The sequence below is a fragment of the Synchiropus splendidus genome, chromosome 5 (assembly GCF_027744825.2).
Source record: "Synchiropus splendidus isolate RoL2022-P1 chromosome 5, RoL_Sspl_1.0, whole genome shotgun sequence".
Taxonomy (NCBI): domain Eukaryota; kingdom Metazoa; phylum Chordata; class Actinopteri; order Syngnathiformes; family Callionymidae; genus Synchiropus; species Synchiropus splendidus.
The window spans coordinates 26,622,953-26,638,188 of NC_071338.1; the positions used below are offsets into that span (position 1 = coordinate 26,622,953).

Consider the following 15,236-nt stretch of genomic DNA (forward strand, 5'->3'; position numbering starts at 1 on the left):
GCCTGTTGGCTAAGCAGCTTGTACAATTGTGTGAGACTCATGCAAGTTGTGGGTGGGCTGTAGGCTGACGGGGACCCAAACCAGTCCATTTTCAGCGGGTACTTGTCAATATATTTTTCTATTTACATTCAATTACATGGTCAGAGACCTTTTCAGCACATATAGGGTCACATGAAGCACATTCATTATCTTTTATTGCCCGTCTCCGTGCGCCCTGCGGCGGAAAAGCAAGCTGTCATGGGTGCCCCCCCTCGCTCGCCCCCTGACTGATGGGATTGACTCCACCGCTGTACAACTCTGGCCCCATGAGACATCATAAAAAATAGAGCACAATTTTTCAACCCTGTCTTGGCTCATGAGGCTTCGTCTCTCCTGCTTTCAACTGGTGTTCTCCATACGCTTCATCGCTGGTTTCATTGCCATGAAGGGTGAGGGGGAAGGACAGCTTTCGGTTTAAGCCGCAAATAAGGAAATAAGAGTGAGGACAGATAAAACATTCTGATGCTTTCTTGCATCTTCAGTGGAGTGTTTAATAAGATCAAAACAACATTGAGATGAGTTCAAACAACAGTCTTGAAATGTGGTTTATATCTTGTTCAGCCACTTACCCATCCTTCTGACTGAAAGCCAACTGTTTATTTCATTTTTTTGGGCATAGTGGGAGGGTTATCGATTGTGAGAAGACCAAGAGACCAGATAGGCAAACACTCAAAATGATTCTCACCTGATGTTTGCAAAAACAAAGCACAGGAATCACCGACCAGGCTGAGTTGTGGTCCCTGCTGTAGCAGACATGGCCCTTGTTTGTTCCAACAAGATTTAACTTGGTATTAACATCAGCGTGCATACATGTTGGAGCTGCCTATTTGTAACCAAAACCCTGCCAGTTTGTGTGATAAGACATCTGAAACTCGGCCACTGAAGCGACCCACCCAGCTGAAGTGAGATTTATCAGGACGCGCGGCTGCCTACACTCCGTCTGGTGTCGGCTTCACTTTACCCCTGACTCCCAGACAAAGACGGAACTTATAAGTGAGTGTCATATCCAGTGTGAGTCATTACTTCTCACTCTTTGACCAGAGATCCAAGGAGTGGTTGAAGCATACCAGAACTGCCTTCCTAAAATCCAGCTGTACGGCCCGACCAACGTGTCTCCCATCATCAACAGGATAGCAAAGCTGGCTGCAGGTGACGGGAACATTAAAGACGCCTCTGTGAGTCTCCGCTGACACCAATACCAACGCATGCTCACCGAGGTTCAGCCTCAGTTTCACCTTATTGTATGCGTAGTAATGATGCCCTCCGGCGAAAGTAGCAAGAAGCATTAAAGAGCAAATTAGTATTCCCTGAATTATGTATTCGTGTAAATCCAGCAGTGCAGCACTGGCAGATTTTTCATGTTATATCACCAACTGTTTGTGCTTGAAGCTTATGAAGCGTAATTAATGTCTGGTGTATAAATAGTGGAAGGATTTTCAGACGTCTTTACACCCCGCGCTGTTTCAAGTGTATTAAGACTGACAGGCCCAGAACTTAATGTAGTCAATCTGCCAGCAACACCACGTCCTTTGTTTGTCAGTAAGATTGCAATAATTGAATCATGACGCTGCTCTTTTTAACCAACTGTGCACAGTTTACAACTTTATTTAACCTTGCCTCTGATCTTTACTTGCCAGTGGCTTTTATTTTCTTACTCTAAAGTACTTTATTATTATCAGGGAATCACACACAGCTACATACTGTATTTTACTGTCCCTCGAATAAGAAAAGACATTCTGCATTTCCTTTTCTTTTTTAAAAAGTGTTTAAATAAACTGTATTTTTTCAAATGTCCGAACAACCATGCAGATAATTTGAGAACTTTAGCAATCATGAAGTGTGGGCTAAGTGCTACATTGATGTGACTCTAAAGAGATCAAGGGAAAAATAGAAAACTGATCTGATCATACAGACGTTTTACTGTGAACAGAAAAGAAAGACTTTTATTTATTTTTACTTCTCATCCTTCAAAATTGATTGGAAAAAAAAGCTAAAAAAATGTTCTGCAAAAAAAAATCCTCATAAATTGATAGTTATTTTATGACTTATATTAGAATGAAATTAATGTGAAATTAAACAATAAATTGCTTTCTCTTATATGGCTATGATCACAGCTTTACTTATGGCATTTCATTTCTTCTTTTTGTTTTCCTTTAGTGCTTGTGATCCCAGTGTCATAATGTTGAGGCTGTTTTCCCGCCCTGCTCTTTCCTCACTCTTGACGGTCCCTCACAACAGTATATGTCATGTGGCCCCTGAAATATAATTTCCCTGCCCTGATATAGCGAATGAAATATTAGTAAATAATAAACTTTCCAGTGGTTTTGCATTCATTTGTCTCTTCTCAGTGTCAGATGAATGACAGACTTGGAATTGACATGGACTTGTCCTCACTTCTTACAGCGATATCACATCCTGCTGATCCTCACTGACGGTGTGGTGACAGATATGGCCGACACGCGGGAAGCCATCGTTCGAGCCTCATACCAGCCGCTCTCCATAATCATTGTTGGCGTGGGAAACGCTGACTTCACAGACATGCAGATACTGGACGGAGACGACGGAGTTCTGCGCTCACCTAAAGGGGAGCCTGTCCTCAGGGACATCGTGCAGTTTGTGCCCTTCAGAGACTTCAAAACGGTCAGTTGATCTCTGTGTTATAGCAGCGTTGAAGTTATTATATAAGTGTTAAAGATTTCACACAAGGCAAGACATTTACGTTGTTAAAGAAAAGCTGTCATGTAAGACAAGGTGTTCACCAGTCCTAGTGCTTTCCAGAGAGCAGAATGCAGAGAGAATAACCCGCACAATGAAGACAACTTTCAAGCTCTCCAACCCACAACACAGTGTAACTCCCAGTTATTAGTGATTAAATATTGAACAGACAGGAAAGAAAAAAGCAGAGCACAATCCCATGACTTCATACTAAAGAAACACATCAGGAAAACAAATAATTCAAGTAGTAAAAAAGCAGATTGGAATTATATAATATTTATCATATTAATAATAACAGTAACAATTATAGGAAGTGATACATTGCCAATACAAGGATGAATTGTATCCTTTGTTTGAATTCAGTAAAGAAGACAGATAAGCCAGAAGCTAGTTTTAAGTCTTGGACCTGGACTTCTGTGGATCCTCTCACATCCACTGCGATGTGAAAACTACGCCTCAGCATGTTATGGACAAAGCTCATCAGGCACTTTCCCTGCGAAGCAACTCTGCAGTTTGATCCCAGCATAAGTCGACTCTCCCTTAAAACTACACTGTGCCAAAAAAAGTGCTCAAAAACCCAAACATGTTGAATGGCAAAACAACACTTTAAACTTGAATCCTTCTTGAATTTGAGTCATTTTGATTCCTGTAATCTGCTGCTCAGACAAAAAGACCAACAAGTCCTTACAGAAAGCCGCAGTGAACCTGTCCAATAACAAGCTGTCAGTTTGATCTCAGGTGTTGAGAAAGTCGGTGAGGAGCAGAATAATTGACTGCTGCCTCATCCTCTTTGGTTCAGGTGATTCTACACATGTTGGCATCCAGTCTCCTCTGCAGCGCTTGACTGCCTTCTGACTGCTTCGCGCCACATCCCTCCGTTGTTGTTTAAAAGAGCAAACAAGCTGCTGCCCCTCGCTCTGCAAGTGCTGCAGATGAAGTGGAGCCCAACCAAGAAAAACTCTCCAAACATCTAGTTATTATTCAGGATGTTATTACGTTTAAACCGACACAATAAACTGTCCACATGGGACTTAAAAAAATACATTTTTTATCCTTCTCTTTACAGTTTTTCAACAAGTCGATGTAACTACAGTGCCACGCTGTGATAAAAAACAATTCGTTGAGATTTAAAGTATGAAAAATGATTCCATTAATAGGCGTTGGTGCAGTCATTTTTTGATTGTGGCGAGTGCGATCTGACCAGTAGTAGGATGACAGTGGTGTGGTCTGGGTTGGCACTCCTGCTCTGCTCCAATAGCAGAGCTTTTCTCATTAAAGTTGACCACCGGGGCTAAACCTTTCTTTGCCTGTGTATCAGAAAAGGTGGCCAAGATTTCAGATTGACTCGGGTCCAACTCAATATTTCCCCTGCTTTCATACCATAACCAGCAGCTCAGACACCGACGCTCTTGTACCTGGAAGACTGGTCCTGCAGCAGGCTTCCGAAACAACAGCATCTGGTGGGGGATTATGCAACTACAGTTGATTAATTGACAGCAAAATTAATTAAACATTCTATGCTTCCAGTTTTAATGACAGCATTAGCATATTAAGATCAGGGACCCCGCTGTTTTGCATGGCCATTATTTCCTTCCTAATTGTTGTGCTGGGACACTGTGGCCTTTGTGGTTAATGCACCAGTGAAAAAAGTGACTATTGACTTGGAATGATATGAAACTTGAATTAAAAGTGTAATTCATCAGATTGTTGTGCAGATAAATTGTATAATCCGCTGTGGTCCCAAACATGATTGAATATTTCTATTGACCATGGTTGATATGACGCCAGCTATTCGACAGTGGCTGAGAAACACAACATATGTAACAGGAAATGCTTCGACATCGACACAAGACAATGCAAAAATGTACACAAAACACAATGCAATTCAGCGAAAACATAACACAATTATTGTGTCCAATCTGTGACAATATTCTCATTGGCAAAGCGTGTTGCTCACATGGGTTTCTGGCATTTGTATGTTGTTTTCCTTTATTTACGTCCTTTGTCACGTAATAGCATAGCGTTCATTTTGTAATGTTCGCTGTTAACTGTGTTGTGTTTTGCACTTCTCTGCCACCGTACTATCCCCATGGTGCACTACAACAGTTGAAGTCAATGTGAAAGTGAGAGAAGCCAATGATTTAGCACCTTTCCCAACCCAACCACAGCATCTCAAGAGTTTCCTCAAGAGCTTTAAAGCGACTGATGTCAATAGAAGTCTGTGGTACTGCAAGTGAGCAACTTCCAGAATACGACTGGCACCTGCTGGTCTAATGGGCTCATTTGACTTTGACAGAATAAATGCACGACGGCAATGTTCCTTTTAATTTTTCATGTGTCTGAGCAAAGACACAAACTCTCTGAGCGCTCACCTGGACCACTGTGAGCGATCTGTCGTTGTCGGCCGTGGTGACTGCTGTAATAGTTTATAATAGCATTTTAAAAATATTAACCGAAAAAAAATTACAATTTGCATGGTTCACACTGAGGAATTGAACATGTCTGAAGTTTAAAATTGTCTTTGAATTGTATAGATTCTTTACATATTTGTTCAACTGAATCATAATGTAATATACTCACGATATGAATATATCAAGAATCTTCTGAAACAATAAGTAAACTGACTCAAGTCATTGAAGTCACCTGACACCATTGAGGGCGCTGGATGTCAAACAACATTTACAAATATTCATCCTTTCTCAAACTGATTGACAAGGCTCATGAATCTGTCTGTTGTGAGACTGAATTTTGTCCTCTTGAGGCCACCGTATTCTGTCAACGCTTGTCCTAGAACAGTGAGCCTGTGTGGATCAGGCAAAAATGAACAAGGAACAAGTTTCTTTACTGTCAATTTCCTCACTGACTAGTGTGTAGTCTCTGTGTACGATTCTCTCTCTCTCGCGCGTTTCTCTTGCTCTCTCCTGTGCGTAACTCCGCCGCCCTAATTGGCTCAGTGCATATGCACATTTTGACCAACCACGAGCGACTTTTAGAGAAATCAGCTCCAGTAGTTCATTGTGTATGTAGCGATGTCACTTGGTGGATGGTCTTAAGCACCGCTGCACTGGAGGACCTGTGGAAACTGCTGGTTAAGGACACACACAGTCGAACAGCGCTGTGAGGGCTTATTTTAATTGGTCTAATGTCACAAGGCTTTATGTCTGGACGGGAAGAAGTAGCCCTGTAGTCCGGAAATTGTAGTAACTTATATTCAATTCAGGATTAATTTCAGTTGCGCAGGGCAGATATTTTTGTGAGATCATTTCAGCTGTGCGCAATTGCACATGCACGCATCTTACAGGGAACATTTAATGCATGACAGTAATGTCAAGGAAAGGCGTGTCTCAGTTGGAACAAAAAGGGTATTACGCAGCACAGGTTTGTCTTGAGTCAGTGTGAGAAAAACCTCTTATTCATGAGGTAACAGCAGCTCTGGTTTATCAGTGAGACATGAATAAAAAGCTTGACAATAAGCTGATGGTGGAAACCAGTTTTTTAAAAGTGTTGACTGGCGTCTAATGATGGGAAAGAATGAGTGGATATATCATGCGCAGCATGTGGTGAATAAGCCTTAAAAACTATTGCAACTGATGCCTTAATCCCATCATTAATCTCGCTTTAATCCAACACAGTGATACAAAAAAATTACACAAAACCTGGAAGCAGGATAATCACTTTCATGGGAAAATAGAAGTAGCTCCTTCCATCTTCTGTTTCATGTGTTTCAGGCTTCTCCGGCGGCTTTGGCCAAATGTGTCTTGGCGGAGGTGCCCAACCAAGTGGTGGAGTATTACAGCCATAAGGCCATCTCACCCATGTGTCCAGCCCAGGACTTACCCACCCCCATCCTCACCCCTGTTGCCAGCACCCCGACAGAGTGAGGACGCCGCCCCGTCGAGGGCGCCGGGCTTTGACCGCAGCACCAGTCCAGCACACCCATGAGGCGCATGAGGTTCTGGATGATAAATGAAACCTATTTTTTCTCACCATCTATCAGTCTGTACATGAGGGATGTGAGGATAGAAGCTGTGAGGCGCGTTTGTCTTATGGTCAGCAGTTCTCTCTGACGGTGATCGTCCCCATTCATCTAAGGCGTCTTAGTTGACACGCTCATTCATTCTAATGGTTATTCCGTTCAAACACTGTTGTCATTTACGGTGATTTGTGTCTTAAACATCGGATTCTCGCGACGTACTTCAAATCCGGCAGATTGCTTCCATAACAAGGCTTCAGTTTATTGTCACATGCTGGTGAGTAAATGGAGGAGAATACACAGTTCTCTATTCGAAGACAGCTATCTCTGTAAAATAAGTGTTCCCAAATAATGTTCCCAAAGCAACCATGGTTTTCCAACCCCAGCTCTCACAGGCCATGTGAGAACTATCATGACTTCCGGACTTTTGTGCGGTCCATGAGTGAGTGACCTTGGTGGAATCAGTTTTCAAAGACACATGTGTTTCAGAACAGCAGGTCTTTATGTTCAAATTGTATTTTCATCTCCAATATTTTGGTTTCATCGTTTCCTTCTTGAAGTTCATATGAACAAGAACTTCTCATCATACTGAGCATTTGACAGTCGGATTATTCTACATGACACAAGACAGATCCAGATGATCAATGTTTCATGATCAGTTCACCAAAATTTGCTGCCTTTTTTTTTTTTTTTAAATCGTGTGTCAGAACAACGGAGGTTTTCAGTGTGTATCACACAGAGAAGTGCATCAGAAAACAGTGAAACATACAGTGATTCATATGTTTTGCATCACATTTGCATTGCAACAGACGTCAGGTGGCAGTTTAGTGACATCTTGCGTGAAAAGTAGAATGTAACATTAGTCACAGACCCCTCAGCATCTGCACTCCATGGTACCACCTGAGACTCTGCCTCGGTCTTCCATCTGCACAGGCTCTGTACTCTCACCCATTATGGATGTTACCAATCCAACGAAAGGTCATTTTCACTGTCGTAACATCCTGCTGTGATCACACCTTTCTATGTGCTTGTATGCTTCTACTCTTCATTTAAGTTGCATGAGTGATGGCAAATGCTACTAAGAGGGTGAATGTTTTTGCTGTTCCAAACAAGGCGTGGGCAGAGAGGAGAAAAGCTTATTGGAACTAGTGAGAGTGGTGTACATGTACCATAGAGATGGGTGATCACAGCCTGCTTCAAAAAGGAGGCAAAGCAGGAGCCTGGTAGTCCATATGAATGGGTGATACATGCCATGAAAACAGCCATTCAGTGGAGTGATAACATGGCAATGGAGTGATCCTCACTCCTCCCCCATCCCAGCTAGAATGGGCCTCAGTGACACTCGGTATTGACTGTAACACTTATCCATCTTCAGTGTTGCAAACATTCATTTGCCTTGTTCAAGAGTAGAAGGTAGCAGTCAACACAAAACCTGAGTGCCTTCACCAATGAACAAGCTCTTTTGTGACAGATTGTAACAATAGACAAAACACCTTTTTTTTTTCAGTGGCGATAGACTTGAAGTTTTGTTCAACTGTAGATGCGATATGTGCCAAAGTTGTTGTTAAAATGGCTTGGTATTAGGGGGAAGTGGCTCTGAGACAAGCTGTGAAAATAACACTTTGTGCCACGAGAAGAGTTTCACATTGACCCACAGAAAGTATGAGACACATTATTTATGAATTCTCCTTCAAACATAAAGTGATAGCTTCCGAACGTGATGCTAAACTACTTCCAACAAAAGAAAAAAATGTCTTAATATTGTGAAGTGAAAAAACACACAGCTCCCACAGCCCGCTCAGATTTGTTGCTCGATACTCTGCTGGTTAATCAAAGTATGAGTTTAAATATCTAAGTGTAGTCCCTCTTATCTAAATGGTGGAAACAGTGTTTATAAAAGCAAGTGAAACACTCGAGCTCCCGCTGCAAATCTGACTGACATTGATTTGTCCTCTGGAAACTCGGCAGCTCTCCCTAGATACAAACTATTGACGTGTGAAAGCACCTCCGCACATCTGCGGCTGGCTGTTCTCTCAACTCTTTGAAGAACATATGTGCTCTGTTTTTTCCCCTGAAGATCACAAACACTGAGGCCGATCGATCGGGCTGGTGCTTGATTCCGAGTCGCACACGCTCGAATGCAAACAATGCTTGAAGAAGGATAATACTATTTAAAACAGAGCTGTTATGTCATTTAAACCACTGAAATTTGGATTATTTTACTAGAATATTTAGGCAATGATTATGCAATAGCACCCAAACCCCCTTCCAGTCCCCCCAGCTCTTTGAAATGACTGTGGTTAGATTATTTATATCAGGTGTTGTGCACACTCTAAGCATCAATCCAAAGACCCTGCGCATGAGAATGAAGAGAAGCTGAGGAGACGGAGGTATGAGCTGGTGAGAAGAGGAGAGGAAGTCAGTTCTAGCAAGTCAGGATAGGGTGGAATAGATGCAAAGGACTGACCGATGACTGAAGAGTAGGTGAGCATTTTCATCGGAATTAAGTTGAAATTGAAATGGTTTAAATACATACAGAGGACATGTTGAATAAGGAATGTTTGAGATGGCAAAAGGAGAAGAGGAATGCAGCCAATGACATTAATGGATGTGGTGAATGAGGACATGAGGAGCAGTAGGTGACTAGGGAGGATGATAATGGAGGAGGAGGCTGACATGCTCTGGCATCCCCTGATGGAAATCTCTATCTGTAACAAGACCCCTTTCTGAACTAGCAGCAAAAATATCTACAAATTCATTCCAGCGGAATCATGTTGTAATGGAACAGTACTGTAAACCGGTCTGCCGCTGTGGTTTTTGCTCATTGTTTTTGACTCAAGTTTTGTGCAGGTTTTTAATCTGAATGAACCACACTGAGGTTGAGTTAACTTGCGATTAATAGCAAATGAATCCCACATTTTGTATCTGTTCTAAATGTAACTTGAAGGAAGAGGAGTGGCCAATCATGCTTTTCTCATGCAAACATTTGTTTACTCCAACAACCCACCATAACAGACACTGTCCAGAACATTCTTGAGAATCACCTCAGAGGCTCTGGAGACTCTGGTGTTATTGGCCGCTCTGGTGTTGACAACATCTTCCTTTAAGTTACATTTAAAGCAGAAACAACATATCAGATTAATTTGCCATTAACCATGAGTTAACTCAGCTCTCGCACGATTAATTGAGTAAATGTAAAATATACCTATCTAAAATATGAACCTTAAGTTTCCAAGAAGTGAAACATGGAAATGAGACACGTGATCAGCATTTTTTTTTAAAAATTTAAATGGTGATGGTGGTCGAAGATTATTCGCAGAATTAGATGAAGAATGAAGCATTTCATCAAGTCATTAACCGCCTGGTTATTAAGACCAGCAGCGGCTCACCATTAACATAGTCCTTTCTCCAGTGGCTGCAGTCAGATTCTTCATCGCTCATGTCTTGTTCTCCTGACCAGAGCAGATTAAAACCAACACACAGTTTGTTTCCCTCGGAGGCAAAGCAGCTCACATTTTCATATCTGAAAACAGCAGCTCTGCTAAGATTTGTGCTTTACACAGCAATCCACTCGCGGTATTACCGCCGTGTTGTTTCTCAGCCTCGGGTCATAATCCGCCTCGGCAGCAATTCCTCATTATTCCCCTCGTTCTACCTTTTTCATTGTGTGTAATTTTCCAGGGGAAGCACAAGTTATACAGAAACAAAACTATAATTATGAACTGTTTTGCACGGCACAAACAAGGAAGTTTTGAAATGGAGTCGAGCCAAGGCTGGTCTGAGAACAGCTGAAAATCAGTATGTATTCTACCCAACGTGGCAACAGATGCGGTTTATTATGCGAAACATTTCTCTGCTGGCTCACACTTGTGTTTCTTTTTTTTTCTTTTCACAGAGTGACTCACTAAATAGCTAGTTCCCCATTACCAGCTCATCACTGCACACAGCAAATACAATACACACAGTCGTGAGATCTCTTCTGTGTCTGCGCCTGACTTATGGGACACGCTTATTAACAAATATATTCTAAGTATGCATTTTCATTTATTGCCCGTCTTTGAGATTTAATAATTCAACTACAGTGATTTGTGCTTAGAAGAGAGTTAAGGCCCATTGATGCTCCCTTTGCCCATTGATGTCCACCAGGGGGAGCAGCCCAGAGTCAAAAGTTTATGCCAACAACAAACTCCAAAACCAACATGGCAACTGTGGAGTCAGTATTGTACCTCTTGCACAAAAGAGGAAACAGAGGCAGCGTTGTAGGAGGCGGTGAGGCTGTTCGAAGGGAGGCCAGAAAGCAGAGAGAGACAAAATATTGGCAGGTGGGGACACCAGGGGGAAAATAGCCAATGAGGTTCATGGATGTGGTTGAGGATAGGTGACAACAGACCTTCCAATAATCCAACATAAATTACAGGGTTGCTGTGATCCTGAGGCAGATTTGTTTTGTATCTTAAAAGTCAAAACACTGTTTTGTTTTTTGAAGTGTTTGCTACTGGTAAGCTTCACCAGCCGTTAGCAACGCTGCCTTCAATGAATTGTGTCCTGAAATCCCATACATAATTCATCCTATATCTCATGTTTAAAGTGCTTCAATAACCACAATTAAAGTGCTTCAATAACCACAATTTCACCTCAGCTCTCATCAGTTCAAGAGAACCTGCTGCATTGTGGCACGACAAGAGAGAAGCCTGGGAACCGCTCAGTTCCCTCATGTACCGAACCGCTGACCAACAAAGAGAAGCATTTTCCTCTCAGAATGAAAAGTCCCAGGTGGCCGCTCTCATTCCAACATACTGTTATTCTGCGCTGGATTTGCAGTGGAACCACTCAAATATGCAACTGGTGTAATTGTGGGTTCAAAGGGACGGATGTATCGTCAGTAAATATTTGATTTCCTATAGGGAAGAAAGGGTTTGCTGCATGCTAATGCTCACTGTTGTGCTGTGCTGTCATTCATTTGGATTTTATGATATGCTAATATGCAAGTCTGTATTTGCACAAACCTCTGTTGTACTTTATGTTTGTCTTGCAATTGTTTCAATAAATTGCATAATTGGGTTTAAAGCTGAATCATTGGTCTGTTCTCTGTTCACATTTATGTACAGTGGTACCTCGGTTCTCGACCACAATCCGTTCCAGACGGCCGTTTGAGAAGCGATTTGTTCGAAATCTGAATCGATTTTTCCCATTACAATGAATGGAAAAAGAAATAATGCGTTCCAAGCCTTAAAATAGGCTTTTGTAGGAGTGAATGTAGAGTGTCTGCTGCAGGTGGCTGTTCCTCTATGTGTGTGGCCGCTGCATGTGGGAGGGGTTGCCGAGTGAGTGACGTCTCTCCAGAAGTGAAGAGGTGCCCGGTGCGTGTCCAGCTCTGAATGTGCGCTTCTGTGCAGTTTGGCTGTGACAAAGTCATGAACCAAGTCACGTTCTGTCCCAGACTCGCCTCATCCCTGTCCCAGCTCCAGCCCACAACAGGACATCAAACCCTGGAGTCAAGTCCTAGAGTGAGCACCTCCCCTGTGACTCTCTACCACGGTCCAGTGTGGAGACAGGGAAGGTTTTATGCCTCAATATGAAGAAAAAACAGTCAGTAAATATAGCTAACGGGACACGTCTGCATACAGAGGCTGATTTATACACAATAACAAAGCGTGTCATGGGTCAGCTAATCGGTCCGCGCACGTTATGTTTTTTTCCGGCGTTTTTCGGGGGCGTTCGAGTTCTGGATTTTTTTTCAAATTGCTCATTCAAAATCAGAAAAGAAAAATTTCATCATGTTCATTGTTGTATTGACTAAGAAGGTAAATGAGCAACAAAGTAAAAAAGCGCTGAGAAAGCACAAACCTCCACCAAGATCATTCTCGATAGACTCTTGGTCTCAATGAGATTGTTTGCTACTTAAATTAGTTAGTTCAATATCGCTACAGTATAACCAGTGTGGACAGGAGCTATTCCAAGGACAGGTCACTAGAGGGTGAACATTTCCCAGGTTATGTATAAGGAGGTGTCAGGTAGCGAGAAGATGAACACAGCTTTCTGTTTCAAAGACAACATCATCGCAATGTGTGTGGCTCTTTTCAGATCTACCGCAGGTTATTAATGTTAATACACATATCCAGTGCTCAACTCTGTTGAATGAATGGGTTTTGAGCAGTTTGGCAGTGAGTGTAGTGATGCTAACGCGCTAATGCTAGCAGAGCTGTATAGTGTAGAGAGTGGAGAGTCCAAGCTACGACAAGCTCATTGTGTCCTTTGTGATTCATCATTTATTACAGATTGGTGGGTTAATGTCCAAATTAGAAAATGTAGTTGGATTATAAATTATCAAGAATATTTATGCCGACAACCAGTGAACCAGTTTGAAATATCTTTCTCATAAGTAGCAAGACCATTTATGGTGTTGGAACGACCAACTGATACTGAAAAAGTTTTATGATAATGACATTTCATAGTCATCATATATTTTAGTGTGTCGGCAATAAGGTGAAAGAAAGGAAATAAGTATCTCTGGTCATGATTCAAGTGAATGTTATAAAGATATTTCAGCATAAGAGAAGTTTTGAGAGAAGTGCTGGTCTGATTGCATTTTATTTTAAATTGTTTATTTGTTTTTTGTTTATTTATGTGATGTTTGAGCTTTTGTTATTTTAAAATTGAAGAACCATAGAAAATCTTAAGAAGATCAAGCTACTGTTTGAAGAGACACATTTGTCTTAAGCAAACTGGGTAGAAGAAGAATGAATCTTCCAGTTTGATGACAATGTGCGTGCCTCTTTCAATCCTCTGCAATGTTGCAAAGGCGGATCTGTAGCGCCCTGTTCACATCACACCAGAGGGGCATCACATGAGTGGAGAGGGTGTCGGAGCATCAGAGCACATTTTGAGGAGTTGCTTAGTGATTTCATTCATTTCCATGCTGTGTTTTATGGAGGTGAGTGAAGACACCATCTAAAGTTTCCACCAAATTCCAATTGTGCTCCTCGACATATTATCAATATCAAAATCTGTTGAGTATTTGTGGAGGAAGTTCGCCGACTGACACAATACAAACACAGCCTCCCTGATGTGCATTATTTTGAAAACCAGCTTTCATGGATTGTTTTGGAGGTTTGCTACCCAAGATGTGTGACGTTATAATTTTAACGTTGGCAGTCATTTCCATACAGAGGGAGATACTTACACACTTTTATTCCATCAGACAGCTCCTTTTATTCAACTGCTGTTGTGGAGGGCGCTCAATAACGGTTGTTTCCATGGTGACGCCTACTTGTGGGGAGACGTAGACCTTCATTCTCGTCAGATTCATGGACAAAAACCCCAGGATGAAGCACTGGTTTCACAGAGAAGGCCGTGCCTCAGCGAGAAATGGCTCGGATGTAATAGCGTCACTGCTTTTTTTCATTGGAAGCACCGCAGATCGCAGGGTTCAATTTTATTCTCACTTTTTCCTGGACTGAATTATCACCGCCATTACAAAGACAGCCTACCACCGTCAAGATTCCGGGGTAATAAAACCCACTTCAGGCTCTCACCCGCGACAACGTCCTGTTAAAGATATCGGCTAATTTCCTCCGGCTACATTCTAAGGTTTAATGACTTTAAGCTGATATGACTTGGAGGTCTTGCCAGAGGTGCTTTAAAACAAGCGGGACAAAAGAGTCGGTGTTACTCAATCTCGCTCGACGGTTCCCTATCGCTCTAATGAGGAAATGACTAATAAGAGAAGGAGAATGGGAAATCGCAGTTGTGATTAACCATCACCTCCCTCTCCTGAGAGACAAGAATAAACCTTTGAACCGCTTCCAGCCCACACCTCCGACGTGTTGACGTATTTAATAAACCTGCTATATTCTCCCCAATCCAGCCCCGACACGGAAACACTCCGCTGCACACTGTTGGCACAACAAAACAGACTGGAAATGCAGTTGACATCTGTTTTCTTTATTTGCTGGCTCCATCTTTCTTCCTGCGATGATGCAGTCCGAGCAGCATCTTTCCTGCATTTCCCAGCATCCTTATCTGACTTGAAGCTTGAATGTGGAATTAAGATTTGCACAGTCTGATATGATGAAAGGAGGGAAAAAAGTATGCTGCTTCATCCAATACTGTAATCCTGAGGCTCATTTTAGTGGAGATATATTGACTCACTCCGAGGATTTTCTGTCTTCTGTCGGGGTATCTAGTACAATGTGGGGTCATTTTAGCATTAATTCTGTTTCATGCCAGACACTCATTTGAACTCTCACATCATGGAAAAAAAATAGATTCCCTGCTGGACAGAGTCAGCTGTTCAAAGTCGCAAGAAGTAGATCCTTTACATTAATCGCCTTCCGATTCACTGCTTTGCATTACAAAAGAGAGATTTCCTGGCAGAAGAGTTTGAAATTGTGTTGGTCCATTGTCAACTTGACAAAGTCACTGGAGAGGTGAGGAAATGAAGATGACTACCATGTAGTTTGGCCCCAATTGAAATTCTAAATGACAAAAACAAACTTAAAAAATGCAC

At 42.0% G+C, this 15,236-nt stretch overlaps 1 protein-coding gene across 2 annotated transcripts in view; it reads left to right on the forward strand.

The window, feature by feature from the left end:
• Window positions 1-11,783, forward strand: part of cpne7 (copine VII) — a 47,816-nt gene extending 36,033 nt beyond the window's left edge. For both annotated transcript variants that reach the window (XM_053864911.1, XM_053864912.1), the window contains 3 exons: window positions 1,081-1,214; window positions 2,443-2,679; window positions 6,483-11,783. In XM_053864911.1, the coding sequence (XP_053720886.1) occupies window positions 1,081-1,214; window positions 2,443-2,679; window positions 6,483-6,635 (524 nt within the window). In that variant the 3' untranslated portion in view covers window positions 6,636-11,783. The remainder of the gene's footprint in view (window positions 1-1,080; window positions 1,215-2,442; window positions 2,680-6,482) is intronic.
• Window positions 11,784-15,236: the final 3,453 nt, after the last annotated feature.